Raw genomic sequence first — 15,031 nt, 5'->3', positions numbered from 1 at the left:
TATAAATCAAATGCAAATTAGTAAAAAATAAAACAGTTGAACCACTGGGGTTTTAAATAGAAATATTCTTGCAACTATAGGAAGTGAATATAAAACCTATTCTGAAGTGTTTGTTTTTCACCAGTTAGTTTAGATAACAATAACTTATCAAAAAGTCATAAGGTCAAATTCTGTGTAGTATAAAAAAGGGGAGAATGCATTGAATTCATTAACATTTCAGCCATGTATTGGAGCAGACAGTTTGTTTTCCCTGTCACACTGAAAGCTCTGCTTTTGGAAGGTATATCCAACACCCTAGGTTAACCCTGTGAGTGGTGAAGCCCACAGGAAGAAGCTCTGGGGAAAAAAACCTCACTCCTGCAAGGATTTCTTTGTAGATCTCTTCCTCCATTATTTTAGTGGTGGAGGCAGAGATACCAGTGCTACCTTTCCCCAAACATGGTGGATCATCACTGAACTTTGGAGGTCCATAGGGCTTCAGAGGAAATCAAGATACAGAGACCACAACCTTCTGCATCAGACCTGGGATAAAACAGTTTACTTAGATGAAGGTCTCTTCAAATGCATCGTTTCCTTGGGGAAGCTGATAAACTTAGTGTGGGTTATCATCTCTGCTTAACTTACAGAGCTCTGGTGTATGTTGTATGACCATGACCTTGTGTCACTTCCTTTCCTCTCAGCCCATCCTCCCCATTATCAACAGCAGACCACTGTCTCAACCAGCCAAGAAGCAGATCTGATGTGGAGGCAAATGAGCTTTAACTTTTTCATGTGGCTGAGGGAAGAATGAGAGTCTTCATAGTTTGGGAGAGGGTACAAACCTGAGTGGGGTTTGTTTGGTTTTGGCTTGATTTTTCTGGTTGCTTTTTGGTTTTGAACAGAAGCTGGCCATGAAAACCAAGAGAGCTGTTAGAGATTGAGGAGTCTAGCAACTGCACCACCAGGTTAGAGTTGCTCATCAGGGTTTGTGGTGGATGCAGTCGAAATACTTGCAGGTGATTAAAGTAGGCAAAATGACTTGGGAGTTCTCTGTGGTTAGAGGGCCCTGTAACGTCCATAAGACATCAAGCTGGTGGGTGGGGGTCCAGGAGGAGTATCAACTTAGTGAGCCTAGCTAAGGAAGCGTAAAAGGGGATAAAGCCTATTTTTTAACCTAATAAACCATGAACTAATGAACAGATTGGATTGGATTACAGGCATCAAGAACGGTGATCCACAGTGCAGACATCACATTTCAAATGCTGGAGGACTGGAGGAATGTGGATCTGAATAGCATTACCAAACAAACCCTCTATACTATGGAGGACTCACGGGAGGAACACAGAAAGCTCATCATACAATGTAAGAGCAGAACCCTCAGATAAAGCCAGGTGAACTTGGTTTCCTGCTGGAAACAAAGCTCAGTGAAAATAAGACTGGTTTTGCAGCCATCGGTTTGTTTGGAGGCTTAAGATAAATCTAGAGGCATTTATCAAAATGTAAGGCAAAACCCAGTCAAGGTCTTATGTTTTGAGGCATAGATCTGGGCACCCTTCCATTATCAAGTTTGTTTCTAGTATCCAGGACAGCTCGTGGCACAAAACTTGCACCCAAATTCAAAAGGACTTTTTTTCCATGAACTTGAGCAAATGAAATCTATGAGTTAACCACTGAATGTGATAAAGTCCAATCTCTCCCACTGTAGAATTGCAGGAGAGTTGTCTTTTGAATGGTTTTGACACTGAAGTGCCTATGTATTTGAGTCCGTTGTAAACTTCTATTTGTAAAAATCTCCATTTTAGACAGTGTTTTCATAAACAAGATCATTGATGGGGTAAGCTTTCACCCTGAACTTTTATGAGTAAGTAGAAGTCCCATATCGAGCAAGCTCATTGGCTAATTTAGATTCTGCCTAGTATAGTGAAGGGCATGAACTGAAAAGTGACTTTGGGGATGTTGGCAAATTGGTTTTAGAGTCAAAGATCTTTTGCAAATATAAAATTTAACTTGCATTGTCCAGCAAGTGTGCATGGTTGTAAGCCTAGGTGTAACCTTATGCACACTGAGTTTGTCCCTCTGAGGCACCAGAGGTGACCAGCTTTGTTTTTAACATCATTCATAACCTCACTTCCCTGTGAACCCACTTGTTGTATTGCCATCTCTTTCTTGAGGAGGACCAGTCATCTTTTATCCAGAACCAGCCTTAATGGGGAGCAACCTGGGCAACCACTTGTGGGAGCCCTGCAAGGGTAGGTTTGCTGGTGGGGTAACTCTTTCAGTGAGTGGCTGGGAAGAGGAGGGGTGACAGCTTCACTTGTACGCTGGACCCTGCAATGTTGACTTTGGCACTCATCCCACTGTGTTAACACTAGAATTCTTCTCCCCAGTTTAGGGATGGGCATTGCATTCTCTGTTAGCTCTGTTTTCCAGCAAGAGGTGCTTGGTACTCTTTCCTCTCCTTCTTAACCCTTGATTCATTCCCTGACATGGCCCTCTTCCCTTATGAGGAGATAGAAACTTGACGTGGCAGCAGGGAAGGTAGCATACAGCAAGACTGGAATCCAGAAGCTGGGTGCATCCTTATATAATCTGTTATGTTTTCAATATCTACCCAACATGCTCCCGCTGGCCAAAAAAAAGAGAGTTCTCAACGTTGTAATCCCTAGTAGCAGCAACAGTTTTGTTTCTCATTCAGAAAATCCTTACTGTTTAGGAAAGCTTTTTGTATATGTGCTAACTATTTAAATACAAGCTTAAGTGTAATAAAATTGCATGGAATTTTCCTGAATGGATTTGAACACATGTTTTTCCACATTTTAGGCCCATATAGTCCAAGAAGCAATTGCTCAGAAATGGTAACCTAATATGAATGTTCATCATGAGATGGGATTGCACTGAGATGTGCAGATATGTATAGAGATTACTCTAGAACTTGGATTTTTTTTCCCCAGATTTGATGTTTATTCTGCTTGGCCAAAGATCTTTTCAAAGATCACACTCTGTGTGACTAATATGACATGGAGTTAAGGCCTGCTTTCACATTCTTAGTTATTGTAAATGAAAAAAGAAAGTTTATAAGCCTATAAGCAAGCTTAGAGACAAAGAGAGAAAAATCACTAGGTATAACAGAACCTCTTTCCTGCTCTGCTATGGTAGCTATCTCTGACGTGGTTTCTTCTTTATTCCCTCTTTCTCAGATCCTGTTGAGGTATTTTTAACAGTCACTAAAGGCTAAACAGTTACTTTTCTCAAATAGGTCGTTGTACACCGTTTCATTACTCCAGCAGCAAAGCAGACAACTTATTTGTTTTTCCACTCTTGCTCCCTTCTTTGCACTGCATATGAATTACTTCATGTGTTGTATCAGGCAGTTTTTGTCCAGCCAAATACTCAGGTAAGGAGACAACATTTAGATTTCTCTGTGATCCTGTTCTGAATAAAGGGAGGTTGCCCATTCAATAAAACAATGAAACAAGATAAGGGTGGCGCAAACATCATTATTTCCTTTCTTCCCAAAGTACTGTTTCTGACCATCCAGCCTTTGCAAGTCTAAGGTAAACAAAGTTATAGTCGGGTGTGAAGCAAATGCATTCCTGTTCATCTTGTTGATCCAACTTAAGAGACCAGGCAGCTTGTTCTTTGCATTATTGTTGAATAGTCTCTCTGGCTCACTTCTCTAGCTATCATCTCTAAGCTTTGCCTCCTCTACCTCCCTCACTCTCTTTCCTGTTGTGGGAAATCCCTTCCTCCTGTTATTTATAATTAAGCATAAATGGAAATGCATAGCACATTGAGATCATCCTGTAACACAGTAGGTAGGAAATATCTTTCATCTTGACTTACCGGGCTTTTTATTTTAGCTGAGTTGAAGAATAGTTTCTTAAGGTGTCAAAGCACATGACTCTGTGTCTTCCAGCCATTCATTTTCGTAAATAAACTAGAGACTTGCAGTTTTAAGAGCTTCAGTTGAATGACTTGATTGTTTTTACTTTCTGTATTAAAATACGAATATGTGTACTTGGGAGAGGTTAAAAAGTATACAGGTTGCTTTTTGAAACTCTTCTCGATAAATTAAGTATAGCATTTGTGCATTGGTAGCAATTTGTTTTGAAGAAGTAGAAGTTTATGGAAATTCTTTGTGTGTGTGTCTGGCATTGCAAATAATAGATGATTTGCAGCAGTTAAATCATGTTTTTGCAACTAAAGCATTATACAGATGAGAGCCCTATCAACAATACTCATCCACTTGCTGCTTAGAAGATTCTTTATGCATTTCTAAATCAATTTCATGCATGACCTTTTTTCATCACCAGGGTCAAGGCCTAGCTTCACACTCTTCGTAGAGAACACCATAAATGTTTCACTTCCGGGCACACCAGACAGCTGAAGCTTAAAACAAAAGATTAATTTTAAATAATAGGTCCTGATTTGCTCACATTAAAATACCACTTCCAATGACTCCATCACTTTCAGTAGAAACAAGATAAGAGACCAAGCAAACTTACTGGGTCAGCATCAAGAAAGATATTTGTTATAGCTAAGCAATTTATTATAAAAAACAAGCAAACTTGTGATGTTATTGACAGCTTTTTGTGATTTGTTTCTCTTTTGTTCAAAATGGACTCCAAGTACTGAGGTGGGCTATTTTTATTTTGTCTGCCAGTGTATCAGGAGTTTGATCACCTTCTGGAGGAGCAGTCCCCCATTGAGTCATACATCGAGTGGCTGGATTCCATGGTGGACAGATGTGTTGTAAAGGTTGGTAAGCAGGAGTAAAGACCTGACTCACTGATGTGCATTATGAGCTCTATTCAGGTCATAGATTTTTAGCAAAAATAGACAGACACACACCAAACAAAACAAAAAAACCAAAACAAACAAACAAACAAAAAGCACCAGGCATTTAGTAATAAACAGGAGTAAAGCAGCAGTGGACAAAATCTCACCAAATTTCATGGAGAACTGCTCACATTCAGGATTCTGCTTTATTCTGCTCTTGTCTCTTCTATCCCAAAAGATGATTTTCAAGAATGGAACAGGGCTGAGGTTTCCAATCAAATCAATATTTCAGGGATATGGAGAGACAAGTTCAGAGTCATCCTAATGACATAGTGCAAATAAAAGCGGAATCTAGTCTGGCCTTTTAAGATTTTAATGAAAAGGTTATTTAGGCTATCTAATTCATTTATATACATTCAGATATAAAGATGAAAGTCTACATTACCATTCAGTCAAGGACACATTTATGTTGCCTTTTGAGCTGATTTGAGATATCAAGGACTTGTATTTTATTTTCATTTAAGTGCATGCAGAAACCTACTAACAAATCTTTAAAAAACATTTTCAGAACTGATCAGGCATCACCATAATTTTACATAGAGTATGAAACTATATGTCTGACTATTTTAACTTCTGTCACCAACTATACTTTGTATTAGGATGTTCTATTAGAATTTCAACTCTTCATTACAGTTAGAGCTAAGAAGTAAAAAAAAAAACCCCCAAAACCCCCAAATGCCTGCCTCTCTGTTGCAGAAGATTCATACAGAAAACAGCAGGTACTTCCCCAGATTACTTGAAATACTTTGATTGTTTTGAGGAACTTTTCTTTTAGTCAGTGGAATGCAATTTGAAATTCAGACCATAACTGTTAATTTTCATGAAGAACTTGACATGAATTTTATTAGCTGATTGGATGAACCTAATTCTTTAACTCACATATGGCTATAGTAAATACATTTTTGAAGAGTTGATGCTCAAAGTGTGCTTTCTGGAAAGTATTTTTCCTAATAAAATGACTATGTGAATTCACAAAAATAAAAACATGAAGGAACAAAAAAATTAATATTTAACAGTAAACTGTAATTGAAATATTAATATAAATTTTCATTGTAGAGCAAGCATTCTTGATTATAAATTGCTTCCTTGACTAGGAAGCAAGAATGAACATGTAAGTAATTAGGTTAAGATGAAGGTCAGAGAAATTTTTTTGCAGTCTTTTCATCATTTATAAAGGAGATTCAGTCTTGGTGTTGAACAGTACTTTATGATTGCCTCTTTCTGAAGGTTGTATATGGGTACAATGTGGTTTTCTGTGTAAGGTTGGTTTTTTGTTTTTGTTTTTTTTTAATTTTTAGTGTGTATTTTAATGTGAAGACAATGGTAAGTAGTTTTTCAGTATAAAAAAAGAAGATGGATATGTGCATCATTCAGCTGTATCAGGCAGTCAAAATAAAAGTTTCTCCATGACAGATATATCTGTGTTCTTGCAGGTAGCTGCCAAGAGACAAGGCTCTTTGAAGAAAGTAGCTCAACAGTTTCTCCTGATGTGGTCCTGTTTTGGCACTCGAGTGATTCGGGACATGACTTTGCACAGTGCACCCAGTTTTGGTACTTTGATTTTGTTGTAATAATTGCATGCCACAGTCAAAAAAAAAATCTGTAGCCTGGCTTGTAATGTACAGTTTAAGCGAAAACATAACCAGTTTTCACATGTCAGTAGCCCCAACTCTTTTTTTAATAGAGCCCTGGACATTTGGAAATAATGCTCAGACAGATGTCTGTCTTCAAGATCTAGCCAGGGGAGATGGAAACATTACTACTTCCTTCTGTTTGTTGTTAGCCAGTAGCTGGAGTTATCAGTCACAGGTCAGCTGGAAGAGAGGATTACAGGAGCATTCTCTAATGCACTTCAGTGCAAAGTGAGCCGGTTACCCAAACCACTCTGACCACGTGTTATGCTAAGAGAGATGACTTTGCGCCGAAGTGGATGAAAAGGTGTCCAGTGAACCACTTTGCCAGCTCTGCTTTTAAAGGACATAGCATTTTAAACTAGTCTTTGCAAAATGAGCGTGTTCCTGTACCCTGGACAGATTCTCTTCCATTCTCTTAGAAATCAGTCAGGGTGGAAAAATAGAATGTTACTTTTTAAATGAAAAAGCATATTGCTTTTCTACACAGTTTCAAAAGGGGCTTTGTCTTGAATCCTGGGATACAAACAGTTCAGATTAAAATAAGTTAAAAGGAGGAATGATTGAAAATGGACTGCTGTGTCATGAGTGTGAACATTCACAGTCACTCGGGACCAGATTTTGCATGAGGGATGGTTTTTATAAATGCACGTTTTTCTGAATATGTTAGTAGAAGATTAATAATGAATGAATTTATGAAGGCACTGCATTGAACAACTGTAAGTTTTCTGCCAGCTGAGCTTTGATGTCCTTTATGCTGTTAGAACCATCTAATAGCATAAATTCAGATACCAATCAGAGATAGGCACAATATGGTCTGTATTTATATTCTAATCTGAAAATACTTTCGTTGGTTTCCCATTGTAAAGAGTTTTCCAAGGAGGTATTAGTGAGTCACCACTAGACATCAGGATAGTGAGCATCCCCAAGATGATCACAATTTCCATCTGCTAGCTTGTTTTCAGCACCAGTATCCTGGTCACATCTATTTTCCACCTCCTCTAGGACTCATTTTGTTTTGAGTCAGCGACTTGAATCACTGCAGCTTTTCTTTTGTTGTGGGCATAAAAGTAGCTGATACTGCTTAACAGTATACTTTCCCCCAGTGTTCAAAAATCCCTTTGCATGAGTGTTGAATAAATGCTGAATTTTGTTTTCTAGCACTTTGGGTTGCTATACTTCTCTCTGCAGGCATAATCCTAACCTGTGAAACACACCAGTACCCAACAAATGAAAAAACATCCTGCATTAGTGCAGTGTTGAGGTTACGCTGTCACAAGTCATGAAATGCTGACATTAAACTGCCCCTAAGGATATGTTATTGCTACTGAATTTCGTATTACGACAGTATTTTTATTCCTGTTCAGGATATGTTTGTAACCTAATCAAGCCTTCTCTGTTTCAGAGCATCAATCACAAAACCATCTTTAATCAAAAGGGGATTCCCCAAACAGATATTAGACCACCAGTTGTCTGGACTGTCTGTACAGGGATCCTCAGCTGTGATTTCTTACTTATTAATAGAAACATTTATGAACTTGCCATGTAGCGAGTAAATGAGGAGATTGAGAATTATTTGTTGGTTCGAGTTTGGGACCCACTACAATATAATATGTCAGATCTACCAAAATAACTTACCTGTTGTCTCTGTTATAAATTTGGCTCTTGAATGTCTCATTTTTGAGAACTTTAACTGCTCAGCTAAGTTTGCAGGGTTTGGGGTGGGTTTTTTGTCTTTTTAGTTCACTGAGTATATTTGTGTATACAAATGCATGATTCTCCTTCTTCAATGGACACACACCTTTGAAAATTAATTTGATACATTTATATGTAACCACAGTCAGGGAAAGAATGTGCTGGTCATAGCTGATGGGGTTTTCATGGGTATGTGGTGTTATAATTAGCACTCCATCAACAACTGCTTTTCAATTTGGTAGCAAAGCAAGAGTTAAAAAAAAATCATTATCGTGCTCAGTGTGATGCTGAGATAGTTTGGGATTTTCATCAAATTCAGAAATCTTTATTTTTAATAAAGTAAAATCAAAGAGAATCCTTTTGCACCTGCCACATTTTGGTGCTTAGACCACAGTTGCCTGCCTCAGCAGTCTTGAAGCAGTGTTAATCACTGCCAGAACAAGATCTCTAACCAAAGGGCTAAAGGAGTTGTCCTGCGGGAAGGTTTTCTCATCTTTTCTGTTGAAACTATTTCACTTTGTACAAACCACATAACCGTTTGTTGAGCTGCAGTGGCCTGCAGCCTGCTAGGTGGGTTCTCTCCTGGGAGGTGATGTGACAAGTGTTGGTTCAGTCCCTATTCTACCCCTTATTTATACAGGGTGGAGTTTTCCCTGCTCAGGTGCAACTCCAGTGGAGGCAGGAGATCTGAGCCTTCAGGTTTTCAAAGGGGAGAATGATACAAAAACCATACTCTCATCCTATCAGGCAGAAGCCTGGGCTATCCCTTGTTTCCCCCCAAATGTCCCAAATGTTATTTAGCCATGGACACAAATTTATAGTAATTTGTATTAATGATGCTACTTTTTCACTGCAAGGCCATTTGACACATTGCTCGTTAATTAAGAGTTGAGCGAGTTCCAAAAGAATAACCCCTGAATGTAAACAGCTCAGAGCTAGATGGCAGAAACTCTTCTGCACTTAATTTTGCACAGTTCCTTCTAGCTTTTCAGAATAATGTATATATTTAAGTGAGTTCTGTGGAGAGAAACAAAGACTGATTTACTATTCTAAATATTTACATCTATATAGCTTTGTTCTTGACTTAGATAAAATGTTTTGCCTTTTTACTGCATTGGAAACAGTTTCAGTGGATGCATTTTTAATTATTTTTTCCACCTCAAGCAATATATATACTCAGATGCTCACAGTGTAATTTATTTTTAAAGTAAAATAATGTGTTAATGATGGAATCTTTACTATATACAGGATGGTATACGTTTATCTTGGAAATATATGACACAGAAATCTGATTGGAGGAAGCTGGAATACCTGCCACTGCACTGGCTAGCACAGAGATTTGATTCTGCAAAGCTTTTAAGCATGGTGGCATGGGCAGGTTGAAACAATCCCTGGCAGAAAAAAGCTTCTCTCCCTCTCCCTTTTCCTCTCTGCCTGCCTCCTTCCCTCCCTCCCTCCTTCCTGTCTATGCATATCAAAGGCACAGTTGGTGGCAGTGTTTGGGTAATGCATCCAGTCTATAAAGTAACTAATTAGTAATAGAAGCTCCATGATTTTCTGCAGATCTGGAAATCTCACTGTTGTTTTGCTACTTACACATCATGGCAGTATCTGTTAATAGCTGCTGATACTTACTGTACATTAGCTGGGTAAACATTGCCATGATTTCTGTTAACTCCTGAAAATTAGAGCCAAATGCTATTTCTTATTGCAACTACAGTCTCTTGAATGCCTTCTTACCTCTTCCTAAATAAGTGTATGGTTTACCAGCCACAGTTGGATGCGTTTCAGTACTTAAAGATATACTTGAAAACCAAATAGTTTCATGTGAAAAACAGTAGCTTGCAAACACAGAATAAATTATTGTACTTTGTGCTGAATAGCTATTCACTGTGTAGCTGAAATGCGTGCCCTGATATTGGTTTCACTCTATAGCTTACATTTCATTTGACTCATTTAAAAATGTAAAAATATTGCATTCATTCAGTACCAACAACTTGTTTGTCTAGTGTCTTTCACGCAAATTCTGGGCTCAAAAACTCTATACAGAGTTTAAAAATACACAGTGGGAGAAATAATAGGAGAGGAAGAGAGAAATTCAAAAGACTGACAAGGGCACTGGAGTGTTTTTAAATGCTGCATTCAGTATTGCCAACCCCAAGCCTTCAAAATAAAACATTAGACCCCCCAAAAACAAAGACATTTTTTAAAAATAGCAAAACTTGAGGTTTTGTTGTTTGCTTGCTAGCATTTTAGTGTTTAGGGTTTTTGTCACTTCCAAATATTTTTATGAAACTACAAGCAACTTTCCTTAATTTAATTTTATTTTTTTTTAATTAAAGGTGAATAAGGAGTTTGATGGGGAACACTAAATACCCTGAGCTTTATACCACCACATGAAGTTTGCCAGTATTTAGGCCCATTTTTCTTACTTGGAAATACTTATCAGTAGCAACTGCACAGAAGTCCATAGAAACTTTCCACTAAAAAACTGCAGTCAGAAGAAGAGTGAGCATTTTGTGGAGGTTCTTGGTAATCTAGTTTTCCACTGGGGAAATCCTAGGTCAGTAACAAGGTGATCAGCCAGGTTTGCTGTCTTTATTGTACTGCTAAATTGAATAGAACTTTATTTAAGACTTTGAGCCCAAAAGATTTCTAAAAACAGATTCTCTGCAGTAGTTAAGATCTCTGCTATTTACCCTTGCAAGGCTGGGCAAGCTTGTTACCATTTTGATTTGCATGGATACCTGAAACAAATGAAAAACTGAGTGCTTCAGGTTCACTGACAGCCAGATTTCCTCCCCATAGCAAAGGTGTTGCAATCATGTATGTCCTTTTTCTGTGCTGCCTTGCCCAAGAACACAAAGGCGTACGTTCAGCTCCCAGTGTGTGTGCTCAGCTTGTATCAGTGACGACAGAAGCCATGCAGCCGTGGAGTGAGAGAATGAAACACAAAGACCATCCAGGTCACAAAGAAAAAGAATGTGCTCAGAGCTGCTTTGAAAGCTGAATTGCCAGCTAGAATTGTATAAGGATATAGGGTCTTTCAAACCACTTCTTCTGCCCTTCAACAGTATGTTTGAGTAGAGAAGTTGGAGTAGGGGTGGTTATGCTTTGTTGTCATAAAAGCTAGTATCCCAAGATAGACCTAACTTTCCTGTGAAGAAACCAATCATTATGAAATTTGATTGAATTTGAAACTTGTTGCATTTTTTTCCCAGGGAAATGTTTTTCCTCAAAATGTAGTAATGGAATTTTGAAAGGAACACATCAAGATGAGGCAGTTTTTTTGTCTGGCAATAGTTGATCTCTGTTTCCCTCTCAGCTGGTGAGCTTTCTCTGGTTTAAGCCAGCTGCTGGACTGGCTATTATTTTAAAGTGACTGCATTTGCAGTTGCCAGAGTTATTTAATGACTTATATGAACATGCTATAATATTCCATGCAAGTCTAAATAAACATACGAGCTTTTAAAAAAACCCCAACAACCAACCAAACAAACATTGTAGGATCAAATCCTGTCTGAGGCTATTACAGGTACTCTGTGTCATGGAGGCTATCGCATAAACTGACCAAACTCCATCTTGATACTTGTCAGTCCTTCCCATGCAGATGAATGTTATTCCTTTCAGGAGGACACTACACAATGTCTTGGCTCTGATGCTTTGTTCCTCTAATTTTCCTCTGAAATGCACCTATGTTCTCTTCTTACACATCTATTTTTGTGGCTATGAGTGCTCTAGAGCAAACATTTCTTCACCATCCCTGACATCTATCCTTCTTTATAAATTATGGGAAGCAACTCACTTCCTTTCTGCAAAATGAAGCCAGCCATGTATTTTTAGTCATTTAAAATCTATTATCCATTCCCTGCATCCCCCTGGTAATCTTCTCCATACCAGTTTCAACTTGTACTAATTTTTCTTGAACATAGGTGACTAGAATTATATGCAATATTCTAAGTGAGGTTTCACCAGTGCGTTGTGCAATAACATTAATACTTCTGTTTCTATAGGGGTGGTATATAAATCAGAGGATAATATGTAAATCTCTAAGGGCAGAATTTCTTACAGTGTACTATTAAATTTCATTTTCATTACTCTAGTCCATAGCATCACCCAGTCCTTCCTTCTAACAACATTAGCAAGTTCTCCATCTGTACTCAAAGCTTGTTTAAGGATTTGTGGCAGATGGCTATCCATATAATCTCCTTTTACTATTAATTTTCAAAGTATTTTTTGACTCCATCCCCCACATTTTCTTTTGTCCATACTCTTCCCTTAAGTTCTTTAGCCCTTAAATTTTTCACATTCCTGTCATGGCAGTTAAGACATAGTATCCATGGCATCTTCAGAGGTAAGCACAGAAACAGGCCAAATGTTATGCTGCTGATGTGATTCAAACTGATAATTAGGAAAAGATAATGTGGTAGGAGAAGTATGACAGAGCAAAGCTTTGGCACAAGTCTTTCCATTTAAGACATCCACAACTGCTGCTAATGCCTCTATGTTTGGCAGTTAATGGATGTCTCATCCAGTCCACGCAACGCGCTGGAGATATACCATCAGGAGATTTGGGAGATTGTTTCTACCTTCCTATTGATTACTCTCTCATTTCTTTGTCCAATGACACAGGTAGTTTAGAAAACTCATACCAGGACCTGTCACTAAAGCAGCCAATTCAGGATTCTATTTCTGACAGGAATTTATACCTGGTCCTTTAGATAAAAGGAAACAATTCCACTCTAGTGTAATGGTCTAAATGGTTCAGTACTAATGTAGGAGAATAAAACTCCATCAAGTCCCATCTCTCAGCTAGGCAGCCTCCTTGCACCCTAAACCCACAATAATTCGTTGTATAAGCCTGTATAAATCCAGGAGTGAACAGAGTTTGCTAGTCCCCAGTTTTACTTTGACCTCTCTTACCTTGAGTAAGAGAGATACTTCTGTGACAGTAGTATATGGAGGCAGTCTTACTCAGTACTGTTTGTGTTGAATACCATAATCATTGGTTTAATGAGTGTATTGAGACAGTCAATGGCTTTTTTGTTTGTTCACTTTATTACCAGGGTCTTTTCACCTTATTCACTTGATGTTCGATGACTATGTATTGTACCTGCTAGAATCACTCCATTGTCAGGAGAGAGCTAATGAGCTAATGAGGGCAATGAAAGGAGAAGGAAGCACAGGTGAGTGTGCTTTTATTCACCTTTTGTTGTTTTGTTCCACTGTATTCACTATTTCCTACATTAGGACATTTCTGTATCATCATCTAACCCGGTGAGGCTTATCTAGGAGCAAAGTGGTTTTCAGTTCCATCATGATTTGAAGTAAGTCATTTGTGAGGGGGGTGTCCCTGGTTAATACATTCTGAAAGACGCCTGCCTGGCCTGATGTAACTCTGGGTGTCTGAACCCCATTCCTAAGCACACACTTGGTGTTTTAGTAAGAGATTTTCTACGGAGTCTTTTACCTCAGTTAGTCTGTTTAAGCCACCATTGTATTTCAGTGAACCTGGTCTTGATTCTCTCTCTCACCCTGGTTTAACACTAAATAAGTTCACTGATATTAATGGATTTTACCAGTCTAAATATGAGGGAGAGACAGGAGAACTGAGCAAAGACAAAAACCAAAGCTATCTTTTCTGGTACGCTTATGTTCTAAGTGCCTGTACAGAAGTATATTCCGAGTCCTACTCTACTCACTCTGCCCTGACTCGCCAGAACAGAAGTGAAGAGATTGCCTTTAGTCTCTCTGATCAGGGCAGCCCCTTTGTCGTGGTTTAACCCCAGCCAGCAACTAAGCACCACGCAGCCGCTCACTCACTCCCCCCCCATCCAGTGGGATGGGGGAGAAAATCAGGAAAAGAAGTAAAACTCCTGGGTTGAGATAAGAACGATTTAATAGAACAGAAAAGAAGAAACTAATAATGATAATGATAACACTAATGAAATGACAACAGTAGTAATAAAAGGATTGGAATGTACAAATGATGCGCAGGGCAATTGCTCACCACCCGCCGACCGACACCCAGCCAGTCCCCGAGCGGCGAATCCCTGCCCCCCACTTCCCAGTTCCTAAACTAGATGGGACGTCCCATGGTATGGAATACACTGTTGGCCAGTTTGGGTCAGGTGCCCTGGCTGGGCATGAGAAGCTGAAAAATCCTTGACTATAGTCTAAACACTACTGAGCAACAACTGAAAACATCAGTGTTATCAACATTCTTCACATACTGAACTCAAAACATAGCACTGTACCAGCTACTAGGAAGACAGTTAACTACATCCCAGCTGAAACCAGGACACCCTTGTAATGAGGGATCCTCACTGATTTACCTTCCTTGCATCTCCCATTAATTTTGGCAAGTTAAACCCCTCTGTCACATTTGGAAAGTTCCACCCTTCATTTTAGCTCTGGCTTAGGTTGTCACCCTGTAGATTTATGGGAAGAACATTTCAGTGATTAGGGTAATATCTTCTATGTGTTGAAAGACCTGGATTTAATTCATTGCCCTGCCATAGCCTCTTGGGTTTTTGACAAACAAGTTGCTTATCCCTGTGTACTTTCCACATAGCTTTAGCAGCTAGAACTATCCAGAGTGTCATTCTCTTTAGGCCATGAAGAGAGAAGGTCATGGCCAAAAGCCACTGGAAACCCCTGGAGATTCCTGTTTCTTTCCAATGTCTCTAGAATGAGTAGGAGTGCCTGACTCAGTCTGGACTCCTAGTTTTAGATATCTAATAATATATTACAGGAATATAAACCTTAAGTTGTCAGTGCATGGGTTTCCTATCTATACAACAGGAAAAATAGCGCTTTCCTTTAAAAGGTCTTATGAAAGTACACTAAAGGTTGTAATGCTGAATGTAATAGAAGTACTCTTTCAA

The 15,031-nt window shown here is 38.8% G+C and overlaps 1 protein-coding gene across 1 annotated transcript in view; it reads left to right on the top strand.

The window, feature by feature from the left end:
• RFX4 (regulatory factor X4) overlaps positions 1-15,031 on the top strand; it is a 98,872-nt gene that overhangs the window by 59,118 nt on the left and 24,723 nt on the right. Inside the window, exons 11-14 of the mRNA XM_069807400.1 lie at positions 1,197-1,341; positions 4,643-4,737; positions 6,252-6,369; positions 13,211-13,330. Coding sequence (XP_069663501.1) covers positions 1,197-1,341; positions 4,643-4,737; positions 6,252-6,369; positions 13,211-13,330 — 478 coding nt within the window. The remainder of the gene's footprint in view (positions 1-1,196; positions 1,342-4,642; positions 4,738-6,251; positions 6,370-13,210; positions 13,331-15,031) is intronic.

This window comes from Haliaeetus albicilla, chromosome 19, assembly GCF_947461875.1.
Source record: "Haliaeetus albicilla chromosome 19, bHalAlb1.1, whole genome shotgun sequence".
NCBI lineage: Eukaryota > Metazoa > Chordata > Aves > Accipitriformes > Accipitridae > Haliaeetus > Haliaeetus albicilla.
The sequence above is the reverse complement of the archived record's forward strand: the minus strand, read 5'-3'. Positions and strand labels throughout refer to the sequence as shown.